This window comes from Melanostigma gelatinosum (assembly GCF_949748355.1).
Source record: "Melanostigma gelatinosum genome assembly, chromosome: 8".
In the NCBI taxonomy this organism is placed as follows: domain Eukaryota; kingdom Metazoa; phylum Chordata; class Actinopteri; order Perciformes; family Zoarcidae; genus Melanostigma; species Melanostigma gelatinosum.
This window is the reverse complement of record NC_136641.1, coordinates 26568027-26592531: the sequence shown is the minus strand read 5'-3', so window position 1 is coordinate 26592531 and position 24505 is coordinate 26568027. Positions and strand designations below refer to the sequence as shown.

At 45.6% G+C, this 24505-nt stretch overlaps 1 protein-coding gene across 1 annotated transcript in view; it reads left to right on the top strand.

Annotated features, from left to right (window-relative positions):
• Window positions 1-24505, top strand: part of kcnd3 (potassium voltage-gated channel, Shal-related subfamily, member 3) — a gene marked incomplete at its 3' end in the record, with an annotated part of 96293 nt that overhangs the window by 67702 nt on the left and 4086 nt on the right. The window contains exons 2-6 of the mRNA XM_079274469.1: window positions 11081-11249; window positions 18374-18475; window positions 20938-20970; window positions 21067-21159; window positions 22852-23114. Of these exons, the coding sequence (XP_079130595.1) occupies window positions 11081-11249; window positions 18374-18475; window positions 20938-20970; window positions 21067-21159; window positions 22852-23114 (660 nt within the window). The remainder of the gene's footprint in view (window positions 1-11080; window positions 11250-18373; window positions 18476-20937; window positions 20971-21066; window positions 21160-22851; window positions 23115-24505) is intronic.

The following is a 24505-nucleotide window of genomic DNA, read 5'->3' as shown; positions in this document are numbered from 1 at the left end:
GTGATGGATGTTTGTCTTCTGTTGTGTGGAGACAAATACATTTACAGCACATGATTTCTAACTCACACTTCAAAAGATGCACAGCACTAAAAGATAAAGTGCCTTCTGAAGTATGAATTACAATTTAACCAGATGTCTCCTCCCCCCCCCCCCCCCCCCGATGAGACAGATTAGCTCTAAATGCTAACCGCCGCCGCAAAGATGTGCTTTTGCCGCCGCTAATGGGCAAATGTAGTGGCGCTCTAATGCAACCCTGCAGCTGCTGTTAATGAAACCCTTTGAACCGCAGTGACACGCCACTCTGTGTGTGTGTGTGTGTGTGTGTGTGTGTGCGTGTGTGTGTGTGTGTGTGTGCGTGTGTGTGTGTGTCCCCCCTGGTCCCCATGACAACAGGCAACATCAAAGAAGTGAGAGCAAGAGGCAGCTCTGGTGTTGAAATGGAGGACGGATGAGGAGGGTTGATTTTTTGACGAGGCACATCGAAAATGTAAAAAATTACTCATCTGAGACAAGATTTTACAAGACAAGGAAAGACACACACACAAACACACTCACACACAGACACACACAGGCTCTCGTGTGTGCACCTGCAGTAGTTTTAATGCATCTGTGTTGAGTTGATTGATCGATAGGAAACAGTTGATGGAGGATGTGGAGTCACAAACCAGAGCTTTGATTCAGTTCAATCTCCTTTTGGGAAAAAACTCAGTAGCTCAAGACTTCAGTCAAGTCCATCACATCTGGGGTACTGTCCTCACTCACATCTGGGGTACTGCCCTCACTCACATCTGGGGTACTACCCTCACTCACATCTGGAGTACTACCCTCACTCACATCTGGAGTACTGTCCTCACTCACATCTGGAGTACTGTCCTCACTCACATCTGGGGTACTGCCCTCACTCACATCTGGGGTACTACCCTCACTCACATCTGGGGTACTGCCCTCACTCACATCTGGAGTACTGCCCTCACTCACATCTGGGGTACTGCCCTCACTCACATCTGGGGTACTACCCTCACTCACATCTGGGGTACTACCCTCACTCACATCTGGAGTACTGTCCTCACTCACATCTGGAGTACTGTCCTCACTCACATCTGGGGTACTGTCCTCACTCACATCTGGGGTACTGTCCTCACTCACATCTGGGGTACTGTCCTCACTCACATCTGGAGTACTGCCCTCACTCACATCTGGGGTACTGCCCTCACTCACATCTGGAGTACTGCCCTCACTCACATCTGGAGTACTGTCCTCACTCACATCTGGAGTACTGCCCTCACTCACATCTGGAGTACTGTCCTCACTCACATCTGGAGTACTGTCCTCACTCACATCTGGAGTACTGCCCTCACTCACATCTGGAGTACTGTCCTCACTCACATCTGGAGTACTGCCCTCACTCACATCTGGAGTACTGCCCTCACTCACATCTGGAGTACTGTCCTCACTCACATCTGGGATACTGCCCTCACTCACATCTGGAGTACTGTCCTCACTCACATCTGGAGTACTGCCCTCACTCACATCTGGAGTACTGTCCTCACTCACATCTGGAGTACTGCCCTCACTCACATCTGGAGTACTGCCCTCACTCACATCTGGAGTACTGTCCTCACTCACATCTGGAGTACTGCCCTCACTCACATCTGAAGTACTGTCCTCACTCACATCTGGAGTACTGCCCTCACTCACATCTGGCAGGAGACCTGAACCAGGAACGGAAGCAGAATCTGTAGAACAATAAAGAGGACGAACAAACAAAGTGAACTGTGAAGAATCAAAAAGACGAGCAGAACCCAGAGATGTCTATCGGCTGTGTAACCGGCAAAACGGCATAAACCATCCGAGACAATGATGAGGGATTGTTATGAACTGTAAACTCATATCTCATATTCATGGACTACTTTAGTGCATTTGTACAAACCCTGTAAAGAAACAAGTTAAGTGTTAAATATAAAGAAACAAGGTGTAATATCCTGTAAACCATTTGATTTGGCTGCAAAATATTTAGTAAAATGTAGATTTTTAAGACCTGCTGTTTCTAAATCATTTAAACACGAGTTGGACTTGTTTGTAAAGTCCTCAGACACGTGCACAGTGTTTCTATCAGTGAACTACTTGTGACAGTCGCGTGGTGCAACACCAAGCCCAGCTTGCACTCACGGAGCCTTCGTGTATATGGAAAGCAAACAGCGCCATTAAACGCATCTATTTTCACACGTTTCATGTTTAAAACGTCGCTTTGTGAATTGCACAGAATTCTCTGCAGCGCTTTTAACTTAAATCGTTGAAAATAGAGGCGTTTAATGACACTTGTTTTTTTCATCCGCGCCCCACACTCGTCTTTTCTCTCTCTTCCTCCTCCTCTGATGTTGTTTTTCCTTTGAACGCTGTGAGACCTGATCTGGGACCAGCCGGCCGGTGAACTTGCCGTTATGACCAGCGGGCTGGCCGCAGCGTGAGCGGTGACCCCCTGACCTTTGACTTTCCTTTCTTCTCTCGGCCCCGGCGTTATCTCTGCACACAGACTCGCTGCTTTTCATCTCTGAGCATCGGCCCCAGGACGGGGTCAAGCACGGGAGGACATGGACACGTGTGATGAACACAAAGCATCAGATATGAAGGATCAGAGAGAAACACACATCAGAACGATACATATCTATAATGCTGTGTTTAGATTTAGGCCCAGAAAAATAAACATATTACAGAGTCAATTTAATTCTCATCTATCAGCTTTTCTACACGATAATAACAACAACAACAGATGATTGTGTAGCTGACATTGTATTTGAAGGATTGTGTAACTTCTTGTACTCTCAGGTTGAGGCTGTGTGGTCGAAGCTGCTCGTCCCACTAACGCAACACACCTCAACAATAACACTTGATTTACTGTAGACAGACTCCAAACAACTCCTCCGATTGAATTTACTTTAACTTGTTGGCATTGAAACATTTATGCTCTTTGTTTACATATGAATAATAAACATGTCTTCTCATAAAAGAATCAAAAAGTAGATCTCAGAGTTGAGTCAAGTGCATCCAACAGTTGTTTGGATATTTCAGTCTGGACCAAAGTGGCGACAATAAGACTGAAAGATGATCCATCACGATCAAGTGTCCCATTCATAGTGTGTGACTCGTCCCTTGGTGTCCTCTCTCTCTACTCTGCTGGCTGTGCAGCCTGTGGCGAGTTCTTCTCCAGGTGGGAGACGCGTCGTGTTTTCTACCTCCACTCTATGTTGTTGGGCATCAATCTGGGCGTTCGGAACATTTCTCCAGAGGTTCATGTTTCAAAGTTCTCATTAGCGGTTTAATTGAACCACGTATCAAGGTTATTGTGCCTCCTCCACCTCGCTCCTCCTCTTCCTCCTCCGACTCACACAGACGTATGAGTTCTTGTTTCAATTACCGACACCTATACCTGCTCCTATCGGCCTTCCGACGCTCCAAAGCAATCCAGCACTCGTAGAGATATGTTTATCATCAGAGGTGTGAACATAACCACGTTCACGTATTTAAATAAAGATTACCATACGCACCTAGACATGCACACAGGCGGATGCAAAAAAAAGGAAAGTGTTGATGGAACCAGTGTTTTCTGTGAGTTCGGCAGTATGCAGGCAGACGGTAGGCTGTGGGGACTCGTCCCATCTCAGATGTAATTCATATTTAAATGTTGTTATGCTCCTTCTCTTCTGGTAATTGTGTTTGCACTTCCTGGTTGCTCTTGGAAGTGGATTCACTGAAGCGTTCTGTTGATAGCAGCCTGGTAATCGCTAATTACAGACGCACGCACACGTACACACACACACACACATTGAGCGGAGCTTGTAACGGGGTCCTTGGCTATTATTCACTGACATCCCGGCGAGCGAGCCGTGCTCACACTGTTTAATGCAACTCTTCTGGAAAACAACATCACATGTGGGTTTTTCTGAAAAGATGTTTGGAAGTTTGGATTTGGGTTTTTGCTGAAGTACAAGAAAAGCTAAGTGTGAGCAGTGGGGGGCGGGGGGGGAGTGATAACCAGTTGTTTACGTATTTTAACTAAGATTTACTATCTACAAAAAGATCTTCTCATCGCCAGTGTTTTGGTTCATTTTGTGAGAAAGAGGAAAAAAAATAACCATACATCAAAATATGGTTTACATTGTGTACTGCTTTGTCATTTGCATGTGCCTTCATCATTTCAAGTGTAAATTGTTAAGTGTTCCTTCTCCGGTAAAGTCTGTCAGCCGTAGTTTGCGCCGTCAGCGCTTTTAGCACCGTTAGCACCGTGAGCGCTGTTAGCACCGTGAGCGCCGTTAGCACCATTAGCACCGTTAGCTGGCAGCCGCCGGCTCAGCCGTCGCTCCTGTGAGGCAATAGAAAAGTTTCCAATCTCGTATTTAGAACCTTTAAATTGGTGTACAAAATGCAGAAGTAAACGTGTTACTATTTTTGGAGGGAAACATCCACAGTAATGTCAGTGCGTGTGCACGCGGTTGTACAGCGTGCTGACCTGTAGCTAGCTCGTCTTCTTACTGCTAATAACTTACTTGGAGAGTTGAGTCTAGGACATTGACAATGTTGTGTGAAGAACATCAACAGACTAACTTATCAGAGTTAACGTGAATGCAGTTTTGGACTAATTTGTGCCGAGGCGTTCATGATACGAACCATTCGTTCCTCTCGTAGTCAATGGGTTGTCAATGTTTCTTTGGTGAGATGTCTGAAATCAGGTCTGTTCAATTCTATCCCGTTGGCTTTTTGTCCAGGGAACCAGTGCGACGCTAACTTCCTGCTGGTCTACATGAATACATCATCCCTGCACCGCTCTTGTGTGTGAGAGAGAGAGAGAGAGAGAGAGAGAGAGAGAGAGAGAGGATGCGTGTTGTAGAGAAATCGTGCGATTGGTGTGCAGCGAGTGATGGTGATGGTGTGCAGTGCTGTGTGTGAGTAATGCCTTCACTTTATCAACGTGTCGGTGTGTTATTCCTCCCATTCCCCTCTCATCACTTGACGAATGGAAGTGAGGAAATCTCCGTCTCTCAGTGCTCACTGGAAGGAAAAGAAAACTGGAGTCTTGCAGGCTTTTAGTAGCATGTATGCATTTGATTGATCAGTTTAATTTACAAGGACAATCTAGCTACAATAACCAAATACTAACGAATTAATTCCATTTGTTTCATGTCGCAAAGATTTGTTGCAATAATCGTTTTACTGTCAGACACAGATGGTTATTCATTGTATTCTCTATAAAAGCAGATTCAGCAGCAAACACTAACAGCGTACAGAAGAACTAAGAGCACCTGAGCAAGGTGAGGCAGCTTCATTGTGCAGCATCAGCATTAAGCGGCTTCATAAATAGCAATGCAGATTTTGCAATTGCAAAGTTGTTACCTCCCCTTTATGCAATGTCCCACATGTGAAGTTGGATATGAGAGACTGGAATTAGAGCACAAATGCAGACTCAGCACTTTTATAATGTTTTATTATTATTTCATAGTAAGTGAGTCATGCAGTGTGGGTCTCGATACACTCTGGTCTTGGTCTTGCCTGTCTAAATCTGCCTTAGTCTTGGTCTTTACTTGGTCTCAACCCCTCAAAGTCTTGGTCTTAACTTGATCTCAACCTCTCAAAGTCTTTGTCTTGCTTCAGTCTCGTTAAACTCTGGTCTTAGTCTTGACTTGACGAGAGCACTGCCGTCTCCTGCTGTAGATAATAGAGGTGTTTAACTGAAGCGTTACACGGAGGAGACATTTTTCTGTGAATTCACAGGTCAAGGTTTTTACATTTTTACTTGGCACAGCTCCCATCTTTCACATTCAAAGAGCAGCTTTCCACACAGAGGCTGTACACTGTGAATATATCGTGGTACCCGTTGTGTGAAAACCACATTGATGAGATCTAGTGTTTATGTCTTCGGCCTTGGCTCCTGAATGGGTTGTGTGATCGGTGGGAGGCCGGCTGACGTGTGCAGTGAAAGTTCATGGACTCTTGCAGAGCTGAAATTCTACAATCTCTTGTAATATTGATTAGTAACGTGGAAAAGCATCACACTTTGTCCTGATGAACACTCTCACTGGAAGCTTGAAGAGGTAATAGCAGGACAAAACAAAAACTCAATGCCACTAAATTTGATCAACATTTCTAGATGAAGTTCTTCTGTAACGAGTATTTCATGAAGACTGCACGGATTGGATCTTCCTTTTCAATTAAGGCTGATGATGCAGGACTCTCCAGATGAGACGTCCTGGTTCTCAGACAGAATAACTACTATTGGACCTTCTGAACTTTCATGAATTCAATAAGTATCTAATTTCCCCCTGGGGATGAATAAAGTTTATATCTATCTATCTATCTATCTAATAAGCACACTTGTAACGCAGCATAAGTCTGTACCTAATTTATAATTCTGTGGAGAACCTGCAGCTCCTGAGAAATGTGACTTTGCTCCCTTTGTTTGGACATCAGCAATAAATCAGTAGGGATGCACCGATTGTGACAGTCTGGATCGATACGTATACCCATGTTTAAAATACAGATGTTGTATCTTTGATTTAGCTGTTACATTTTACTACTGCATTTTATTTCTTACACTGTTTCTTTAATTGTTTTTAAATCTCCTTTTCTTTTGCCTTGTGTTTTGATGCTTTTAATGGTTTTATGTGAAGCACTTTGAATTACCTTGTTGTTGAAATGTGTTGTACAAATAAACTTGCCTTGCGTTCCTTCCTTTTCCTCTTTATCCGTCTACCTGTCTACCTCCTCCTTCTTTCTTGCTTGCTTTTCCCGCGGTGACATTTGCGGGGGGGGGGTCGATTACGGATGTTCGTCCCCGTCCCTGAAGAGCCCGCGTATCATCGGCGGTACTTCCATCGGAGTGACTGGCCATGAAATGTCAGATGAGACCACAGATGGATGGACGGTTGAGGGTTAAAGGCCCGGAGAGACAATCTTTCACTCTGCTGAACCCAAAAGAGCTGCATTGGCCCGTGACAGCTTGCCCAATGAAAATGGAAGTCCGCTACTTACGGATGTTTGTTTTTTATGAGGCATCATCATTTATGGCCAATGGTAACAATTGTATTTGTCATAGTGGAGCTCAGCTGTGAATATGACAGAGAAATATGCTGAGATGACGTTTCTGTCTATGTTCTCAATAAATTCAGCGGCATTTGATATTTTGGTGGCGTAGGACTGCTGAATGTCATATTTTGGAGTGTGGGGCAGCGTTGACATATTTAATATGGTTGAGGGATAATTCATTGTCATCATCGTTTGTTAACTTGTGTTGAAATAAGTTGTATTTCTCTCACATGTCTTCCTGATGTAATGTATAACGGTGGAACAGCACGTTTGATGTGATTTTGTGATATGCATTTACCACGTCCTGACACTGAAACACGTCTTTAGGTTTTAAGAGTAACAGTCAATAATAGCGGATTTAAAAAATGCTTTAACGATGGACTACGAATTGAAGCTGTGACCAACTCCCTTTTTTAACCGAACACTTGAAGCCTACTAAGTGACTTCAAAGACATACGGACGCTAACACCGAATCTTTTTCATTGGATTATGATTTATGACTCACCAGAGGGGTTTTTACTGACATGTTCTGTATCAGAGAACAGAAACGTTAATATATCGTTCAGACATCTAACGAAAAACAAACTCCAGAAAGGTTTGTAATGAGAGACGAGGGAACAGGAAGTGTAACAACGCTGACTCACTTCCTGGTTGTCGGACTCATTCCTGCTGCTCTGTTGCTAGAAACTACAGTAGCTGTCCGTGGTGCTGAAGCGTCTCAGCGTCTCTTTACTTATGATTCCATTCAACGTATTCTTTTCTTTTACTCACAGAATGATCTTGGGCAGATAATAATTTAGATAATATTTAAATCACACCCTCTAAACTAAAAATAAATCTGGTTTGAATTGAGATCAAACATCATCACTGAGCTTGTTTACAACATATCTAATCACGGCTAATGCGTTGACTTTCTATGTACATATTTTCTGTATGTTTAATGTCTCTAATGGGAGTTACTTGATCAACATGTTCCATTCTTTATTATACTCTACTGCCTCCTCCACTGACTTCAGTCCACCGCAAGGGATTGTGGTCCGAACAGAATCACTTAGGGTGAAGAGAACTGAGAAGAACTGCATATAATTCATATGGGATTTGGTGTGTTGCTGAGAAGCCTAACCTCTCAATCCTCCATAATAGTGGTTTATGATCCAAGTAAAAACAACAACAATTATATGTGTGACTCAGCGGTTCATCTCAAGCTTCTTGTGCAGATGTTTTTTTAGCATAGAATAAAAAAAGACTAATAATCTATATTTTACAAAAGCGTGTATTTATATCATTCGCCATCATCACAACTCTGTGTCCGTCAGCCCTCCGGCCGTCTCTGATGAGGCCATTCATCACACATGACGTCCACGAGAGCACTCAGTCCCGCTCAATAACCCCCCCATCCAGCCATGCTTCCTTGGCTTTATTAATGGAACCCGCAGACACCCGGCCCTCCTTCAATGGCCGACAACCCTGACCGAGGACTGACCTGCCCATCTCACCTTAGTGCTTGTTGAGTGTGTGTGTGGATGTGTGAACATGTATTCATGCGTGTTTGAGGGTAGACATATCATAAATATAGAGAGATGGGACCGATCCGATGACGTAATCACGTATCGGTTATCCATAGAGTGGCTGCTCTGGGCCCAGAACAGGAGATACACATGATAAACACATTACAGCTGTACTACCGGGGCAACATGGACAGCCTGCTGTTTGTTTTAGCCAAGTAAAAAACTCTGGTTCTGAAAAGTGAACCCTGCATTCTCTCTAGTGTCCACCAGGGGGCGACTCCTCTGGTTGTATAGAAGTCTATAGAAAATGACTCTACTTCTCTCTTGATTTATTCCCTCAGTAAACATTGTAAACATGAGTTTATGTCTCAATCTCTAGTTTCAAGTCTTCTTCAATACAGCATGATGTTCATTTAGTACATTATGGTCCATTTAGAGTCACACAGACCATAAAGCAGGGGATGCTTTTAGTCAGCTAAAAATGTCTTATTCAGAGTTCGGTTGTTTTTGGCTCCACCCTCTCGTGTCACTTCTGGTTGCAAAAAAACAAGATGGCGACGGCCAAAATGCCAAACTCGAGGCTTCAAAACTGCAGTCCCACAAACCTGCGGGTGACATCGCAGCGATACGTCCACAGATTAGAGTGTTTTGATAGTATTGATATTTATTTCTCCACACAGTTCTTGTTCTCTTCATTTCAAATATTCCCTTTTTAAAACCTCATGAAGGAGTTGTCAATTTTACAGTGCAAGCCGCTTTTGTATTCATGTGTATACATCCACTAGCAGTTGATAATTGCGGCGCACTTGATTTGGTGAAGTTCAGTTGCCAAAGCAGTTTGCACTCCTTGCACCTACACCTTTGTATGCAAAGCTTAATCCACCTGCAGTTCAAAGCATTTGCTTTGGACTGCATTTCAATTTAATGCTAAACTGCAATGCAAATTTTATGCAGAAAAAAAAGGCTCTGGTATCGAAAAAAACAATCTGTGCATCTCTAATCATATTCAGCAAACTCATAGTTGTGTTGTAGAATATCTCTCCCTCCAGTCTACTTTACTACATCCTCTCTCTCAGACATCCACCTCCATCCACACCTTCAGTGAAGACCTTTTCTCATCTCTCTCTCTCACACACACACACACACACACACACACCTTTTCTTGTTTCTTTAATGTGTGCGAGTTGTATCTGGTGGCTCAGAGACGCTATCGTGCTGTTATCAGACACGGGCAGCTAGAGTCAGTTAGAGAGAGACTGGCCTCCATCCTCCATCTGATAGGATCACAGTAAAGACGACGCTCACAGATGAGTAACGATTAGCTCGTCATTCCTCCTAATGGAAGATGAAACGCTGTTGTTGCCTAATTTGGGTAGAAGCCGGTTAGAGTTCTCTGTGAGTAACACTTCACTGTGTGCGGCCAGAGCTCTGCTGTCCTGATGAGAAAAAGCTCCGTCCACTTAAACGGCCTCATGTTGGGCTGAAGTCCGTGACTAATGAGGACGAGGGTTCCAAATGAGCTTTTTGTTTTCTGTGTTTCTTTGTTACCATTCTGCTTTTTTCTTTCCCATCTTCATCCAACCGACTGTGACAGAACTCCTTCATTAGATCATAAAAACGAATATCGTGAGCACAACTTTTGAAGTAGATTATTGTTCACAATTCATCATTGGAACTGTTTGCCAAGTCCTCAATTAACAACCAGCGCTGTTCTCTGTGATCCGTCAAAGAGGAAGTATTTCATGACAGAAACTTCTTCTCTGGATATCTACAAGAAGATTCTAAAGGATAGAATTCTAAAGGGTCAGTTCATTCCACAACCAAAGACACAGATGTCTCCTCCTGTTGCTCCAAACACTGATCGGTTGTTCACATGAAACATGATCAGAGATCAGAGATTAGAAACACATGTTCTACTGAGTCAGTAAATCTTTATTTACACTGTGAAGGTTAACGTTAACCTGAGTCATTGATTCAGCTCGTGGTGGTCAAAGCACAGAGGTTGTTCATGTAGGAACTATTTTCTTTCAACCTTAGTTCCATGTGGCCGAGTAGAGTTCCGTTATTAGAGAGAAGGCAGACGTCTCTACGGATCATATCTCCAACACACAATCTAGACTCACAGGTCGGAGGAAGAATGTGTGTTTTTGAATTGTGGGGTGAACTTTAATATATTTATTGGTTCTTAGCTGTTTATTGTCATTACTACGTTTCTGTGAATCACGCCACAGAGTAACCGCTGCAGACATTGATGAATATTTCTGTTTTTAAAAATTACAGCAACATGTTTAGTCTGGTGTGTGTGTGTGTGTGTGTGTGTGTGTGTGTGTGTGTGTGTGTGTGTGTGTGTGTGTGTGTGTGTGTGTGTGTGTGTGTGTGTGTGTGTGTGTGAGTGAGTGTGTGTGAGTGTGTGTGTCGAAGGTTGAGCTACCAGCGAGCCACGTCATTAAAAGCATGGTAGGATGTGACGCTCAATGTTTCCTCCCCTCTCACAGGTACGGAGACATGGTCCCGAAGACGATCGCGGGGAAGATCTTCGGCTCCATCTGCTCTCTGAGCGGGGTGCTGGTGATCGCCCTGCCCGTCCCCGTCATCGTGTCCAACTTCAGCCGCATCTACCACCAGAACCAGAGAGTAGACAAGCGGCGGGCGCAGAAAGTACAGGTGAGCACACGTGTTGTACTTCCGTTCAGCCTCGGGAGGGTCGTCCCTCCAGACACCCAGACCGTGACGTCTGGACTCTGCAGGGTTCACGTCTTCCCCGAGACTAATGACGACAACGCACACGACTTACATTCACATGAGCAGCAGGTCAGGACACGTTCCCGTCTCCGCTGACATGCATCCCTAAACCCTGACCTTCCCGTGTTCTCGTTGCTCTGCATATGAACAGATCCGTTATTTCCCCTCTCGCTGGAGTCAGACAGCACTGATACTTCATCATTGTCAAGGTTAGCCTATCGTAGCTCAGGTCTGGGATTTGAAGAGGTCTACATTGACTGCATGTTGTGATTTCCATACATACAAAAAATGTAGTGGTAATATCGTATCGTGACTTCAGTATCGTGATAATATCGTATCATGGGGCCTGTGTTGATTCCCATCACCACTAAAAAATGATAAAATATCTCATCAAAGAAGTGATTTTCAGTTGTTCTCCATCTTGAAATGGTTTTCTCCATGGTTTGATAAAAGTATAGAGATAAAAACACAAACGGACACTTTTGTAAATGGATTATCTAAACCGGTGTTTAACCTGTGGGAGATTTAAAGATCCTATCTCTCTGTGGGTAAGTAGCTCAGACCTTGAGACCTTTCTAAAGAACCGTGTCCGTGAGCAGCGTCGGCACCGGGCTGGTAATCCCAGCTGGAGGGTCTGACAGCTCTCCTGAGATAGATCGCAGTGTGTTTGTAAGGAGCTGGCAGACACTGACGCATATCCTCAGAGTCCATCCCTCTCTCGCATCACTTTCGTGCACACCTCCTCCTTGCAAGGCTTTTTTTTTGTTAGTTTATTCTCCGCTGACTTTCTCTCCTCCCGTCTCTCGCCCTCTCTGTGATTACCGCCATGCATCTCGGCACACTCGCTCTCCGGTTGTAGTTTAAATCTGCTTCGAGTCCTGCCGTTCGACCGCTGCCCAGCCTTAACTAACCGTGACCTCGTCCGCCCGGTGCAAGACGCCGGCGCGACGCGACCACGTGTTCGGGGATGCCAAAAGACACACAGAGGGGAAATTATCTCGATTAAAAAACAGGGAGGCAGTGGGGGGAGAGTAGGAAGGGGGGAGAGCTGGGGGCCACGCGTGTCCTGATGCTGTGTTCTTTTCCTGAAATAGCGTTATCGTGCTCGGCAAATCAAGTGCCAAGTATGATAATAGGTGCAACTATTGTCGGTTGTCAACTGATCGGCCGACAAGTTTTTCATGACAAGTTTTTCACAAGCAAAAAACTGAAATGAAATGAAATCAAGAGCAGAGAACAAACAGTCATTTTCTATCTTTGTCAGCAAAACCTCACCTTTAAGAAGCGGGTCAACATTGGGTCAACATTCCATTTTGTCCAGAACTTTTGTTAATGATGAAATACCTGCAAAACTAATGACATTCTCACTGTGAGTTCCGTGTTAATTGAGAAACATTTGCATACTAACGGAGTAAACACTCTACCTGCTAAACATCAGCATGCTAACATTAGCATTTGGCTCACAGAGCCACGAGCAGACTCTTTTGGTTTTACTGCATTTTAAAACAACTGCTTCTGCCTCAGCTCGTTTCACGTCACATCACATTAATTTAATGTTCTTTGACTCTTGCTTGCAGACGACGGTCTCTCGCACTATAAAAGACGGTAACTCCGGTGTAGCGGGTGTACGATGGAGCCATTACCATTGTACGGTCCACTCTTTCACCGCTAATGACAACTGGGGATCTCTAATGTCCACCCAACTCATGAATTACTCAGCCGTGCCATTTCCTTCAATACCCCATTACTACCGTCTGCACAACACGTAGTGTTCTTTAATGCTCTGTAACCTTAATGACATGTGGCCTCGCCCATTAGGCCGACCGCTTAGCGAGTTCCACTGGTCATTTACCGAAGCACAACGTCATTTCATCAGCGGTTTTATCACCGGCGCGCCGTTATATTTCACGGAGAGAAATCCATTCTTCTCTCAGACCGTTTGTTAGAATAAGGCCGCGTTTAATTGAGAGGAGGAATGGACGATTGCCTCTCAGAGTACAACGCTTTTCTGTAAAAGTTGAGAGATTTTTCAAGCGCTCGGAGCGGCTGCAAAAAAACAGGCGCTGAGTGCGGCGCCTTTTTCACTCGGCGGCCGCTGTGCTCTCTCCTTATAAATGCTGCTGTCGCGAAACAATATCCTCTTGTGGGATTGAGTAACTATCTGTCTGTCTTATTGAGAATAAATTAAATATATATATATGTATATATATATATATATATTTATATATATATATATATATATATATATATATATATATTAATGCATTTTCTTTGTTTTCCCTGTTGTACCAAAAAGCATCACCCAAAAACCGAGCTACACACCGACCTGTGAACTGTGTGTACCATTTTCCATCCTCCTTTCTTCTTCTCTTTTCACTCTCTCTCCGCGCATGCTGAGTTCAAGTCCTCCGCTGTTTCTACGCGTGAACCCATAAAGACATCTGACATGCACAGAAATGTTCGCTCTGCAGGGAGGTTACTCGACAGTTGCTCCTCATTTGCATGAAAGGTAATAATATCCTCAGGTCTAATCACACATTCTGAACAGTACACCTGAAAGAGGGCACGGTTTAAATGGAGAATCACAAAAGGGTAAAGGACACAGAAGCAATTAAAATAAGAGGAGGTTATGAATTTAAATGAGCTTAACTCTGCGGTCGACTCAGACGGAATTGAGCCACCGGTTTACTGGGATAAATGGAAATAACTGCTTTTACCATCTTACTCAGATATACATGTGGACGTTAAAACAAAAGCCAAGACAGTGAGAGCATGGCCTCATCGAGGCCATGCTTTAGGGTTATTTAGGGTTATTTACGAGGATGTGTTCTAATACGTCTGACTTCATTTTCTCTGAGGTTCAAGTCAGAGTCTCTCTCTCTCTCCACTGGGAGAGAAATGCAGAATGTGAATTAATCTGGAGTGAGAATATGATACAGAAATCCATGAAAATAAAAATGTACAACTTGCAAAATTAGTATTCTGGTCACCGCGTCTTTTATATTGTAATTGGCATATTTTAGCAACACAAATTGTGCAGTTTAGTTGCTTTTAGGAATATGTAACAGCTGCCTCGGGGTCTATGCAGGTCGTTATCCCACTGTGGAACCAGGGCTTCTTGAAATATGCCGTTCTCATTCAAGCAAACTTGGTGTTATTGATAAATTCATTCAAGTTTCTTCCATCATTGGACAATTTCCTTTACCTTCAAATAACAGATCTTGTAAAACTACTCGCGAATATTCCCCCACAAACACGACTGCAGCTTTACCGGAGTCAGACAGTTATGAATCGTTATTTTATGAAAATGGATCAACGGCTGATCATAAATCCTGCTTCAGCTGTCAGCAGCAGAATCTATACAGTACATATCTCTCATTGTTTGTTTCCCATTATTGTTCCCGTGTCTGTGAAAACTCACTTTCTATTATTTCACTGCCTCGTCGTTTCCCGCCTTGACTGGAAATCGTTCTCCGGTCGTTGTCCTCAAACTCTAAATGTCTGTTGCGGTTCTTGAGCATTGCATTGGCTCGGGGCCGACAAGGCCGAAACAGAACAAACCCAGAACGCTGCACTGAGCAGATCTCCATCAGGTGCATCTGCAACGAATTCAACCACAACTGGCCAATGTGCTGCAAGGCGTCGTGAACACTTCATTCAAACCCCAAAAACAAGCGGCAAAGTATGCAGGACATTGGCTCAATGTTCTGGTATAATTCCTATAATTTTATATCATTCATATAATCTTGCCAAAAACAAGATTTAACTTATCGATCTGTGTGCCCGCACAGCAGAGGCTAAGTGGCAGAGCGGCACTCAGCAGTGTGTGATAGTAGTTCAGTTAGCCGTTAGCCGTTAGCCAAACACACCGCACACATGTGGGTCAGACTAGTGAGGGAGGAGTCTCAGTCAGAGTATACAACAGTATAGTATGAGTCACCGGAATATCTCTCTCTCTCTCTCTCTCTCTCTCTCTCTCTCTCTCTCTCTCTCTCTCTCTCTCTCTCTCTCTCTCTCTCTCTCTCTCTCTCTCTCTCTCTCTCTCTCTCTCTCTCTCTCTCTCTCTCTCTCTCTCTCTCTCTCTCTCTTTTAAATCATCTCTCTGTTGTTTTGAGCCCTCCCTCAGAAGGTTGAAGTCAAAAAGGTGAAGCCGACTTCTGGCTGAGTGTTCTGCTGTTCTAGACGATCAATAAAGTCGTCTGCATTTTGGAAGAAGGCAGCCAGACAGGAGAGAGGAGGGGTGTGAGGACTTCACTGAGGAGGGTCAAGAGATCCGAGCTGTACGTTCCTCTCTAACGAGGCGTAGAGGTGTGTTGTCTCTGAGCGGTTAGTCCGAGGTTAAGCGGTCTTTGCTGCAGGGCCACATATCTGTGGGCCACAGGTGTCAGAGGACTCGATTCACACTCAATCAATTATTGCCACCATTCAGTTTCCCGTCTTCACCAACACAGGCGTGTGTGTGTGTGTGTGTGTGTAGGTGTGTGTGTAGGTGTGTGTGTGTAGGTGTGTGTGTGTGTGTGTGTGTGTGTGTGTGTGTGTGTGTGTAGCCTCCTCTCTCACTTGTGTGGTTCCCAGGCAGGCCTGAGGCAGAACCTAATCTGGTCTCAGAGCTCGATTGCTCCACTTTTCACTCAGCTAAATCCTATACAAGCTGACATAAACTCTTTTATTTTCATCTCTAAAACAAAAAATGAACTTCCAACAAAACTTCCGGCAATGCTCAGCGGAGCATGTGTGGCGTTGTTCTGATCTTTTCAGGATTTATGCAAATTTAGATTGTCTGACTCGAGGACGTGAATATTATTTTATTTTATGACGTAAATTAGTCCCGAACAGTCAACTGCATCTCAGAACTGGCTGATTTAAAACCGTAGATTGAGTCAGAAATGGCAAATAAATTTGGCAAGAAATGTCACTATTGACATCAGCATTGATGTGTTTAATCATTCATGCTGCAGCTTGTTTAAGTGTGCAGTTACTCTTCACTCATGTTACAAACGCCTCGTGCTGAATCATCTGGCAGCTATCAGTCGATTATGTATGAGGGGAAATACTTTTCCAGCTCTGAGAAATCCTTTATTTCGTTTTTACAATCTCCTGTAAACAGAGCGGAGCACTTCCATTTCCCCTCTGTCGGGTATGTGGCCGACTCTCTGCGAAGGACTCTTCCTGACGCTATTCTGCCGTCAATGAGAGCCACGGTGTCCACGGCACTCCTGTGTGCTCTCAGCGGTGCTTCGGCAGCACATCCAGGCTCAATCTGTGGGGCCGTGGCTCCGCCTCCAAGCACAGATGTGCCTTCGACCCAAAGGGACCCGGGAATCTATCAGAGAGCTGCAGAGGTAGATTCAATCCCCCCCTTTATTACCCCCTGAGCACAACGCCCGGGACATGAAGAGGGGTCATCCCAAAAGGCCTGCAGGGAATGCTGCGTCAGCACAAACGTACGCAAAGGTGTTAGAGGGTGAGGGCACAAAGACAGCGAGGAGAGAACTCGTCAAGGAGAGCCGGAGGGAGGGTGAGAGAAGACAAAGAGATGCAGGGGGGAGAGATGCAGAGAGAGAGAGAGAGAGAGAGAGAGAGAGAGAGAGAGAGAGAGAGCGAGAGAGAGAGAGAGACAGAGAGAGAGACAGAGAGAGAGACAGAGCGAGAGCGAGAGCGAGAGCGAGAGAGAGAGAGAGAGAGAGAGAGAGAGAGAGAGAGAGAACAACTTGAAGGGAGTCAGGTTTTGTGCTGTAGATGCCAGATCGGCTGCTGTGCATGCGCGTGCACGTGCGCTCCCGTCTCCGTTTGGAATACTAAACCTCAGCGTGAGCGACCTGCAGGGGTACCAAACAGCAGCGACGTGTTTTAAATGAAACTCAAGTGAGGGGATGAGCTCAGATTACCATACATTACCATACAGCCTCACTGAGCCAGGTATCTCTGCTGTGTGTGTGTGGAGATTCAGCGAGGCTGCACACGCACACGTGGAGAAAACACACGTCCACACACTCAATTAACCCCCCAGCGGTGCATGAGCCCCCCTCACTAAACAAGCTCTCTGCTCATCATTTACACAGTTCCCATGATCCTCCTACCAATGTCCCCTCACTGAAGCCGTCACGCTGGTTTTAAAATGCAGAAAGCGAAGCTACAGAAACACACACACACACACACACACACACACACACACTCTGTAGCTGCAGCCAGCCCGACACCCGGCTCTTGACTTTGACGGGGAAATGTCTGGCCTCTGAGAAGCGAGTGACTCAGGTTACACTATCGCGTGAGAGCAGTTGTTCTGGTCACTGAGAGATTCATTGAGAAACTCTCTTCACACACGTTCATTGTACACCGTGCGTTTCGGGGAAGAGCAAAAACCGGGACATCGGAGTACAATCCTTCCACTGTGTCGAGAACGACTGATGCTTTCAGGATTCACTCCACGGACCTGAATAATGTGTTCCCCCGTCGCATTCCTTCTCTGCTTCCTGTTCATCATCGATGGAGAGGAAGGAAAGGAGGCTGAATGTGCACTAACCGTGAAGCACGGGTCCGGTGACCAAAGGCGCATTTAAAGCCGACGCCACCGATGTAAAGCATTGTGAGCCGTGATGCTTCCTAGAGAAACACGCTGACACAGCAGCACAGAAACTGTCCAAACAAGACTCAGCAGAGTGCAGATCTCCACACCAGGTGTGTCTGCAACAAACCCCGCTGTGAAGATAGTACATTGCAATCAATATTGTAAATGCATATTTGCTAGCTTAATAGCTGCTTAATTGGTACAGAACTGGGTCCTGGCTTCCTCTCGCTCTCTGATTTCTGACCCAAAAGAATGTGTTATCGTGCATCTCCATAAATCATTCATACGTATCGCAGGAGATCGGAGCGAATTCTATCGCAGGAGATCGGAGCGAATGCTTTTGTAGCACATGTTTAATTAGCTCTCGAGATATCGAGCATGAGAAAAGCGATGTAGCTACTAATGAGTGGGATGTGTCGGGTGACAACGCACTCGTTCTGAGGTAAGATGTCTAACTCCGGGTTCTCTTTGGTTGCAGAAAGCCCGATTGGCCAGGATACGAATATCCAAGCAGGGAACCTCCGACGCCTTCCTCCACAGCAAGCGCAACGGCCTGTTCAACGAGGCTCTGGAGTTCACGGTAAGACCAGCATCACCCAGCCACATGTCACATGTTTACATTTGTACTCGGGAAGCCTCGGAAAAACAGGTTTTTCAGTCCTTGGATTCAGGCCTTTGCTTGCTCCTCCCTTGAATTATCAATTCTTGGAATGCGTCCCATCAGAGCAGCTAACGTGTGATCTCATGCTGATGAGCATCTGGTGTGAAGCTCTTTGAGCCCAGCTGCCCTCCTCCGTCTGAGGAAACACGCTTCGGGGGCAAAGCAGCCGGAAATGTAAACGCGACTCTGGGATGTTTCTTGCTTCGCCCAAAATGTTGCGGTTGCCGAGCGCTACGGTGGCCTGGAGGGGCCGACAGCGCAACAACAAGCGCTTCTTGCTGCCGCTCCTCTTCAGAAGCAGCGTTAGGACTGAATCAGAACGACACTCAACGACCGAATCAAACTCAGAACTCGACAGATTATCGCTGATTTAAAACAGTCGATGGTGTTTTCAGTCATTTTCAACCATGAAATGCTGATTTTTATAATTGCTTTGAATGTCAACATTAACACCAGCATTGATGCGTTGCAATGCAGCTTAAAAAGCAATTAATGTAAACCGCAATGAAAGATATTCCATATTCTGCTCTGCAGCTCAGAGGTAATTAGTTTAACATGTCTGGTGTCTGCTGACGACCAGACAGTGACCAGCGACGTTTAAAGATGAACGGCTGCTCAACACAACGTCCATTGATGTCCAACGGAAGTGTCATTTAAAAACAGGCAGCTAGTCAGCAGCAACACAGCAGATCAAGCTGTTTCTTACGGTGCGGTGACGTGACGGTGACGTGACGGTGCGGTGACGGCCGGTGCGGTGACTGCCGGTGCGGTGCGGTGCGGTGACGGTGCGGTGACGGTGTGGGGACGGCCTGCTGATACGCAGCCCTCTCAGCAAAGACCCCCGGCAGCCTAGCAACAGCTGAAAACAGGAACAGTTGCTGCTACAACTCTTCCGAAGACGTTGCGCTCTGCTCGCCCTGCGGCGGTGCTGGGGAGCGTTTGCAGGATCAGGGCGGTGCTGGGGAGCGTTTGCAGGATCAGGGTGGTGCTGGGGAGCGTTTGCAGGATCAGGGCGGTGCTGGGGAGCGTTTGCAGGATCAGGGCGGTGCTGGGGAGCGTTTGCAGGATCAGGGCGGTGCTGGGGAGCGTTTGCAGGATCAGGGCGGTGCTGGGGGCGTTTGCAGGATCAGGGCGGTGCTGGGGAGCGTTTGCAGGATCAGGGCGGTGCTGGGGAGCGTTTGCAGGATCAGGGCGGTGCTGGGGAGCGTTTGCAGGATCAGGGCGGTGCTGGGGAGCGTTTGCAGGATCAGGGCGGTGCTGGGGAGCGTTTGCAGGATCAGGGCGGTGCTGGGGAGCGTTTGCAGGATCAGGGCGGTGCTGGAGAGCGGTTGCAGGATCAGGGCGGTGCTGGGGAGCGTTTGCAGGATCAGGGCGGTGCTGGAGAGCGGTTGCAGGATCAGGGCGGTGCTGGGGAGCGTTTGCAGGATCAGGGCGGTGCTGGGGAGCGATTGCAGGATCAGGGCGGTGCTGGAGAGCGGTTGCAGGATCAGGGCGGTGCTGGGGAGCGTTTGCAGGATCAGGGCGGTGCTGGGGAGCGATTGCAGGATCAGGGCGGTGCTGGAGAGCGGTTGCAGGATCAGGGCGGTGCTGGGGAGCGTTTGCAGGATCAGGGCGGTGCTGGGGAGCGTTTGCAGGATCAGGGCGGTGTGGTTGTTGGCTTTGTTTTTTAGTTTTTTTTTATAAACAGCATCAACTGCAGATTGTGCTGAGGAAGACCGATGCAACGCACTGAAAGTCTGCAACACTGCTCTGCTGCTGACAAGAACAATGAAAGCGTTCTGCAATATAGCGAAAAGACGTCTTCCCGACGCTCAAGTTGAGGTTGTTCCGGCCGATGTTCATGACTATGAACGCGGAGTAATCTGTGATTTAGCTTCTCTAAACCCTCCTCACATGTTGGATGTAGGATGTTAAAGTTGTCTGACAGAGAGTGGGGAACAGGAGGTACATGAAGCAAACAGATGAGAGCAGAACAGGGTTTATGATTTATGAATATTTCTCGTGTTTTCTACTAGACCTGACAGCCAAAAGAACATTACTAACGTACTGTAGTGACAGAAAGAAGCTTAAAACTGCTCAGTATTTACTTTGAAATGTTGTTCTTGCTGGTTTCTTTACTTTCTTACTCTGACTCACCTTCGTACCAGAACCAGAAACACTGCCCACTCGTTCGTGCACAAATAAACACAGAGAATAAATAGATGTATGTGGAGCACTTGTCATTAACGAGTTGTCTGAGTCCAGCGGATCAAAGCATCGGCTCCACTGACGTTGGCAGACGTCCATTAATCGCGGTCGTAATGATCCCTGACCGCTGCCTGGTGCCCTTTGACCTCTTGTGAAACTCTACCTCTCTCTTTTGTCTCCCTCTCCAACTGAAGCAACTTCCGTACAAGATGAACCTCTCAGATCAGGTACAGCAGCCGGCCGCGCACCTCCCACATCTGATGAGTGTCGTCTCTGCAGCGTGGCACTCATTGTGTGTGTGTGTGTGTGTGTGTGTGTTACAGAGCTCCACTGAGGAGGAGCAGCGGTTAAGTCAGTCCACCTCTCTACTAGAGAGCCAGCACCACCACCTGCTGCACTGTCTGGAGAAAACCACCGTGAGTGCTTCTTCTGTCAACCCTCTGAAGCTCCCGGCTCTGTTTTCTCTGTGTTGCCTTCTATTGCCTCCATGGAAACAGCACAACCATGGGTAGAAGTAGAGAACTACAACATGTATTTCATGCAGAACAACAGTTATCGTGCCATTATTCATTAAAAAATTTGAATTTCTTTGATAATTTCTTTTCCAAAAATTGTCAAAGAATAGAATCTATATATGCAACATGTCTACAAGTGTTGGATAAAAGCATGGAGGCTCTACGTGCATATTAAACGGTCAGAGTGTCTCCTGCTTGTTGTCACATGACTGTTGGTCTCAGATGAATCAATCATGACTTCATAGTTTCTCTGAGGAGCTCACGCTCTGTGTTTACACTCTGGTTAAAGGTTTTAAGACATTTTTTGTTGCTTTTTCTAACAGAAGCGTTTGTCACACATGATGTGTTTAAGGACCGTTGGAAACATGATAATCTGAGGATATTGACTTTTGTTCCAGCTTCGGGCTGTGATAAACGGTGTATTTTGGGTTTCAGTGGGTTAATAACACAATAATATCTCTACTATTGATCACAACAACACAACCTTTCTTTTTCCCAAAATCACACAGAAATGAAAGTCAGATTGAGTTGATTTCTAGATATTAATTTAATATCAGGATGAACCAGAGTGTGCAGTCATTCAAAGGTTTTCTATCTGGCTGTGGCTCATTAGGAGAACATGACTGACGGCCAGTTCATGTTCAGTCGTGTGTGCAGCCCGCTGTAGCGTGATGTTCCTCCTGAGACACGACTGCATGTACGACGTGATACAGACGTCCGCTTCAGTTTCACACACACACACACACACACACACACACACACACACACACACACACACACACACACACACACACACACACACACACACACACACACACACACACACACACACACACACACACACACACCTCGTCAGATTTGTAAAGAACGGACCACATGGAGGTCGGAGAGACTGTAAAGTTAAACCTGAAAGAACTAATTTGTTTTGGATATATATATATATATATATATATATATATATATATATATATATATATATATATATATATATATATATATATATATATATATATAATATGTATTCATTTGAAACTACTTCATCAGAACATTGCACCTTGACCTCTGCTCATAGACCGACTGAGCAAAGGATTGTGGGTCAGAACAGCTAGAAGAGCCTGCTGGCTTACATACTGTGAAATGTAATTGCATGCAGAAGGACATCCTGCTATTTCTGGCATTACTATGAATATAAGACAAGAGAATCCTTTGTTGCCCACAGCGGGGACATTATTGGAACATAAATCTCTTCATTACATGAATAGTGTGGGACGGAGTATTTATACGTCCAGCAGAGGAGTCATGTTGGTGTCCACAAAACATCATCCAGTCATCAAGCTTTCACATGCAAGTCGTCATGTGGTCGCTGGTTGATGGTGACGACAGTCGCTTTAAGACACCTGCTATGTGATGGTGACTGAGCCACGATGCTAAAGACATTGCATGCACACGCCTTAATGAGGATGAATGGTTGATTCTCAGATGAGTTATCGACCCAGGGAAGTATGAAACAGGTGATATGAAGTCATACGCAGCACATGGTCATAAATATAAATGTTGTGAATGTCATATCCTGTTTCATGTCTCTCTCTCTAGAACCACGAGTTTGTGGAGCAGCAGTATTACCAGCAGAGCTACCTGGAGGCGGGGCTGCAGAATTACGCGTCTCGAAGCCCCTCCCTCTCCAGCCGAGACGGCGTGACGGGCACGTGCTGCTCCCGGCGCAGCAGGAAGCAGCACGCCCCTTTACAGAACGCCAGCGGCCCAGCACACGTGCAGCCTTTGACGCACGCGCACGCCCACCACCGGGGGGGCTTACAGGAGCTCAGCACCATCCACATCCAGCCCCTCAGCACCAGGTGAGCTGCGACGGTGAGCCGCCGTCCAAGCACGCGGGTCAGAGGACCTGGAGGAGATTGTGACGTGCACACAAAGAGGTCGAGTGTGCACGTGTTCCCTCAACCGGCCTCGTGGAGAGATTTGTTTGATCAAATCATTTTTGGTGAAATAAGAGTCAACTGTACTGGCACTTAATATTAATGCACATTCATAAGCCCATATAATACGCTCATATGGCTTTTTAAATCTCTTTATCAATGTTTATTATCACGCATGACAACTTAGAACGACTTTATAAAGTATGATAGTTATATTCAGCATTCGTAACGCTTCAACAGTGTTTGACAGAAGAATGTGAGTCCTGGGTTACACGGCACATTACAACGTAGCCTGATATAAAGACTCTGACGTATCACAACATTAGATATTATAAGTTCCTGAGATGGAATAATGTCGAATAAACATCAACAACACGCTACAGCGGGACTGTGAGCTCTGTGTTAAGTGACAGCTCTGTGTAAGGTTATTAAAAGCTGTGTGTAACACTTATGAGGACAGTTTTACTGGCTGTGAGCCGTTAGACGAAAGAAAATTATTATCAAAACCATGTCGAGCCTTTCGTTTCCAAAACACACAACTATAGTGACCTATATATGTGGCAGGTGTTAAATAACAAAGGAAAAATAGAGAAGTATTGGCGCCAACCCAACAGTAGAAAATAGATCATTCACTTCTACAGAATGAAGAAATAACACACTGATGACGGCGCACCAGGATAAAGGAAAGAGAGAGAAGTATTGGAGTCATGGCGCCAGCAGAAAGCAACTTATTCACTCCGACAAGATGTTCAAAAGCGCACCGATAAGCACACACAATGAGGGTCTGGTGACGGCGCACCAGAATAATGAAGAAGAGAGAGATATTGGTGTCAGCACACCAGCAGAAGACAACTTATTCACTCCTACAAGATGTTCAAAAGCGCACCGATAACCACACAATCAGCGTCTGGCGACGGCGCACCAGGATTAAGGAAAGAGGATAATTGGTGACAGTGTCCCAGTAGAAAACAGCTTCTTCACTTATATGCCCAAAAAGTGCACCAATAAGCACACAATGAGTCCGGCTGATATTTCTGTTGATAAAAACATGTGGTGGATTGTGGAAATGATCACATCTGTATCTGGATAGTGGACTATTGCTCACAATGTTTCTGTAAATGATTGATAATAACTCAAATGTCAGCGTTTTGGAACATCTCTATATTCATGTATTTATTTGCACTTACTTTATTGAGTGTGCGCTTGTCCCGCTGGACAAAGACGTGAATGAAGTCCTCGTCGTTGTTGGGGGTGTTCCTCGGTTGCGTAGCCTTCCTGTTGCACCGGCCTGCTGAGGTGGGAAGAACGGTATC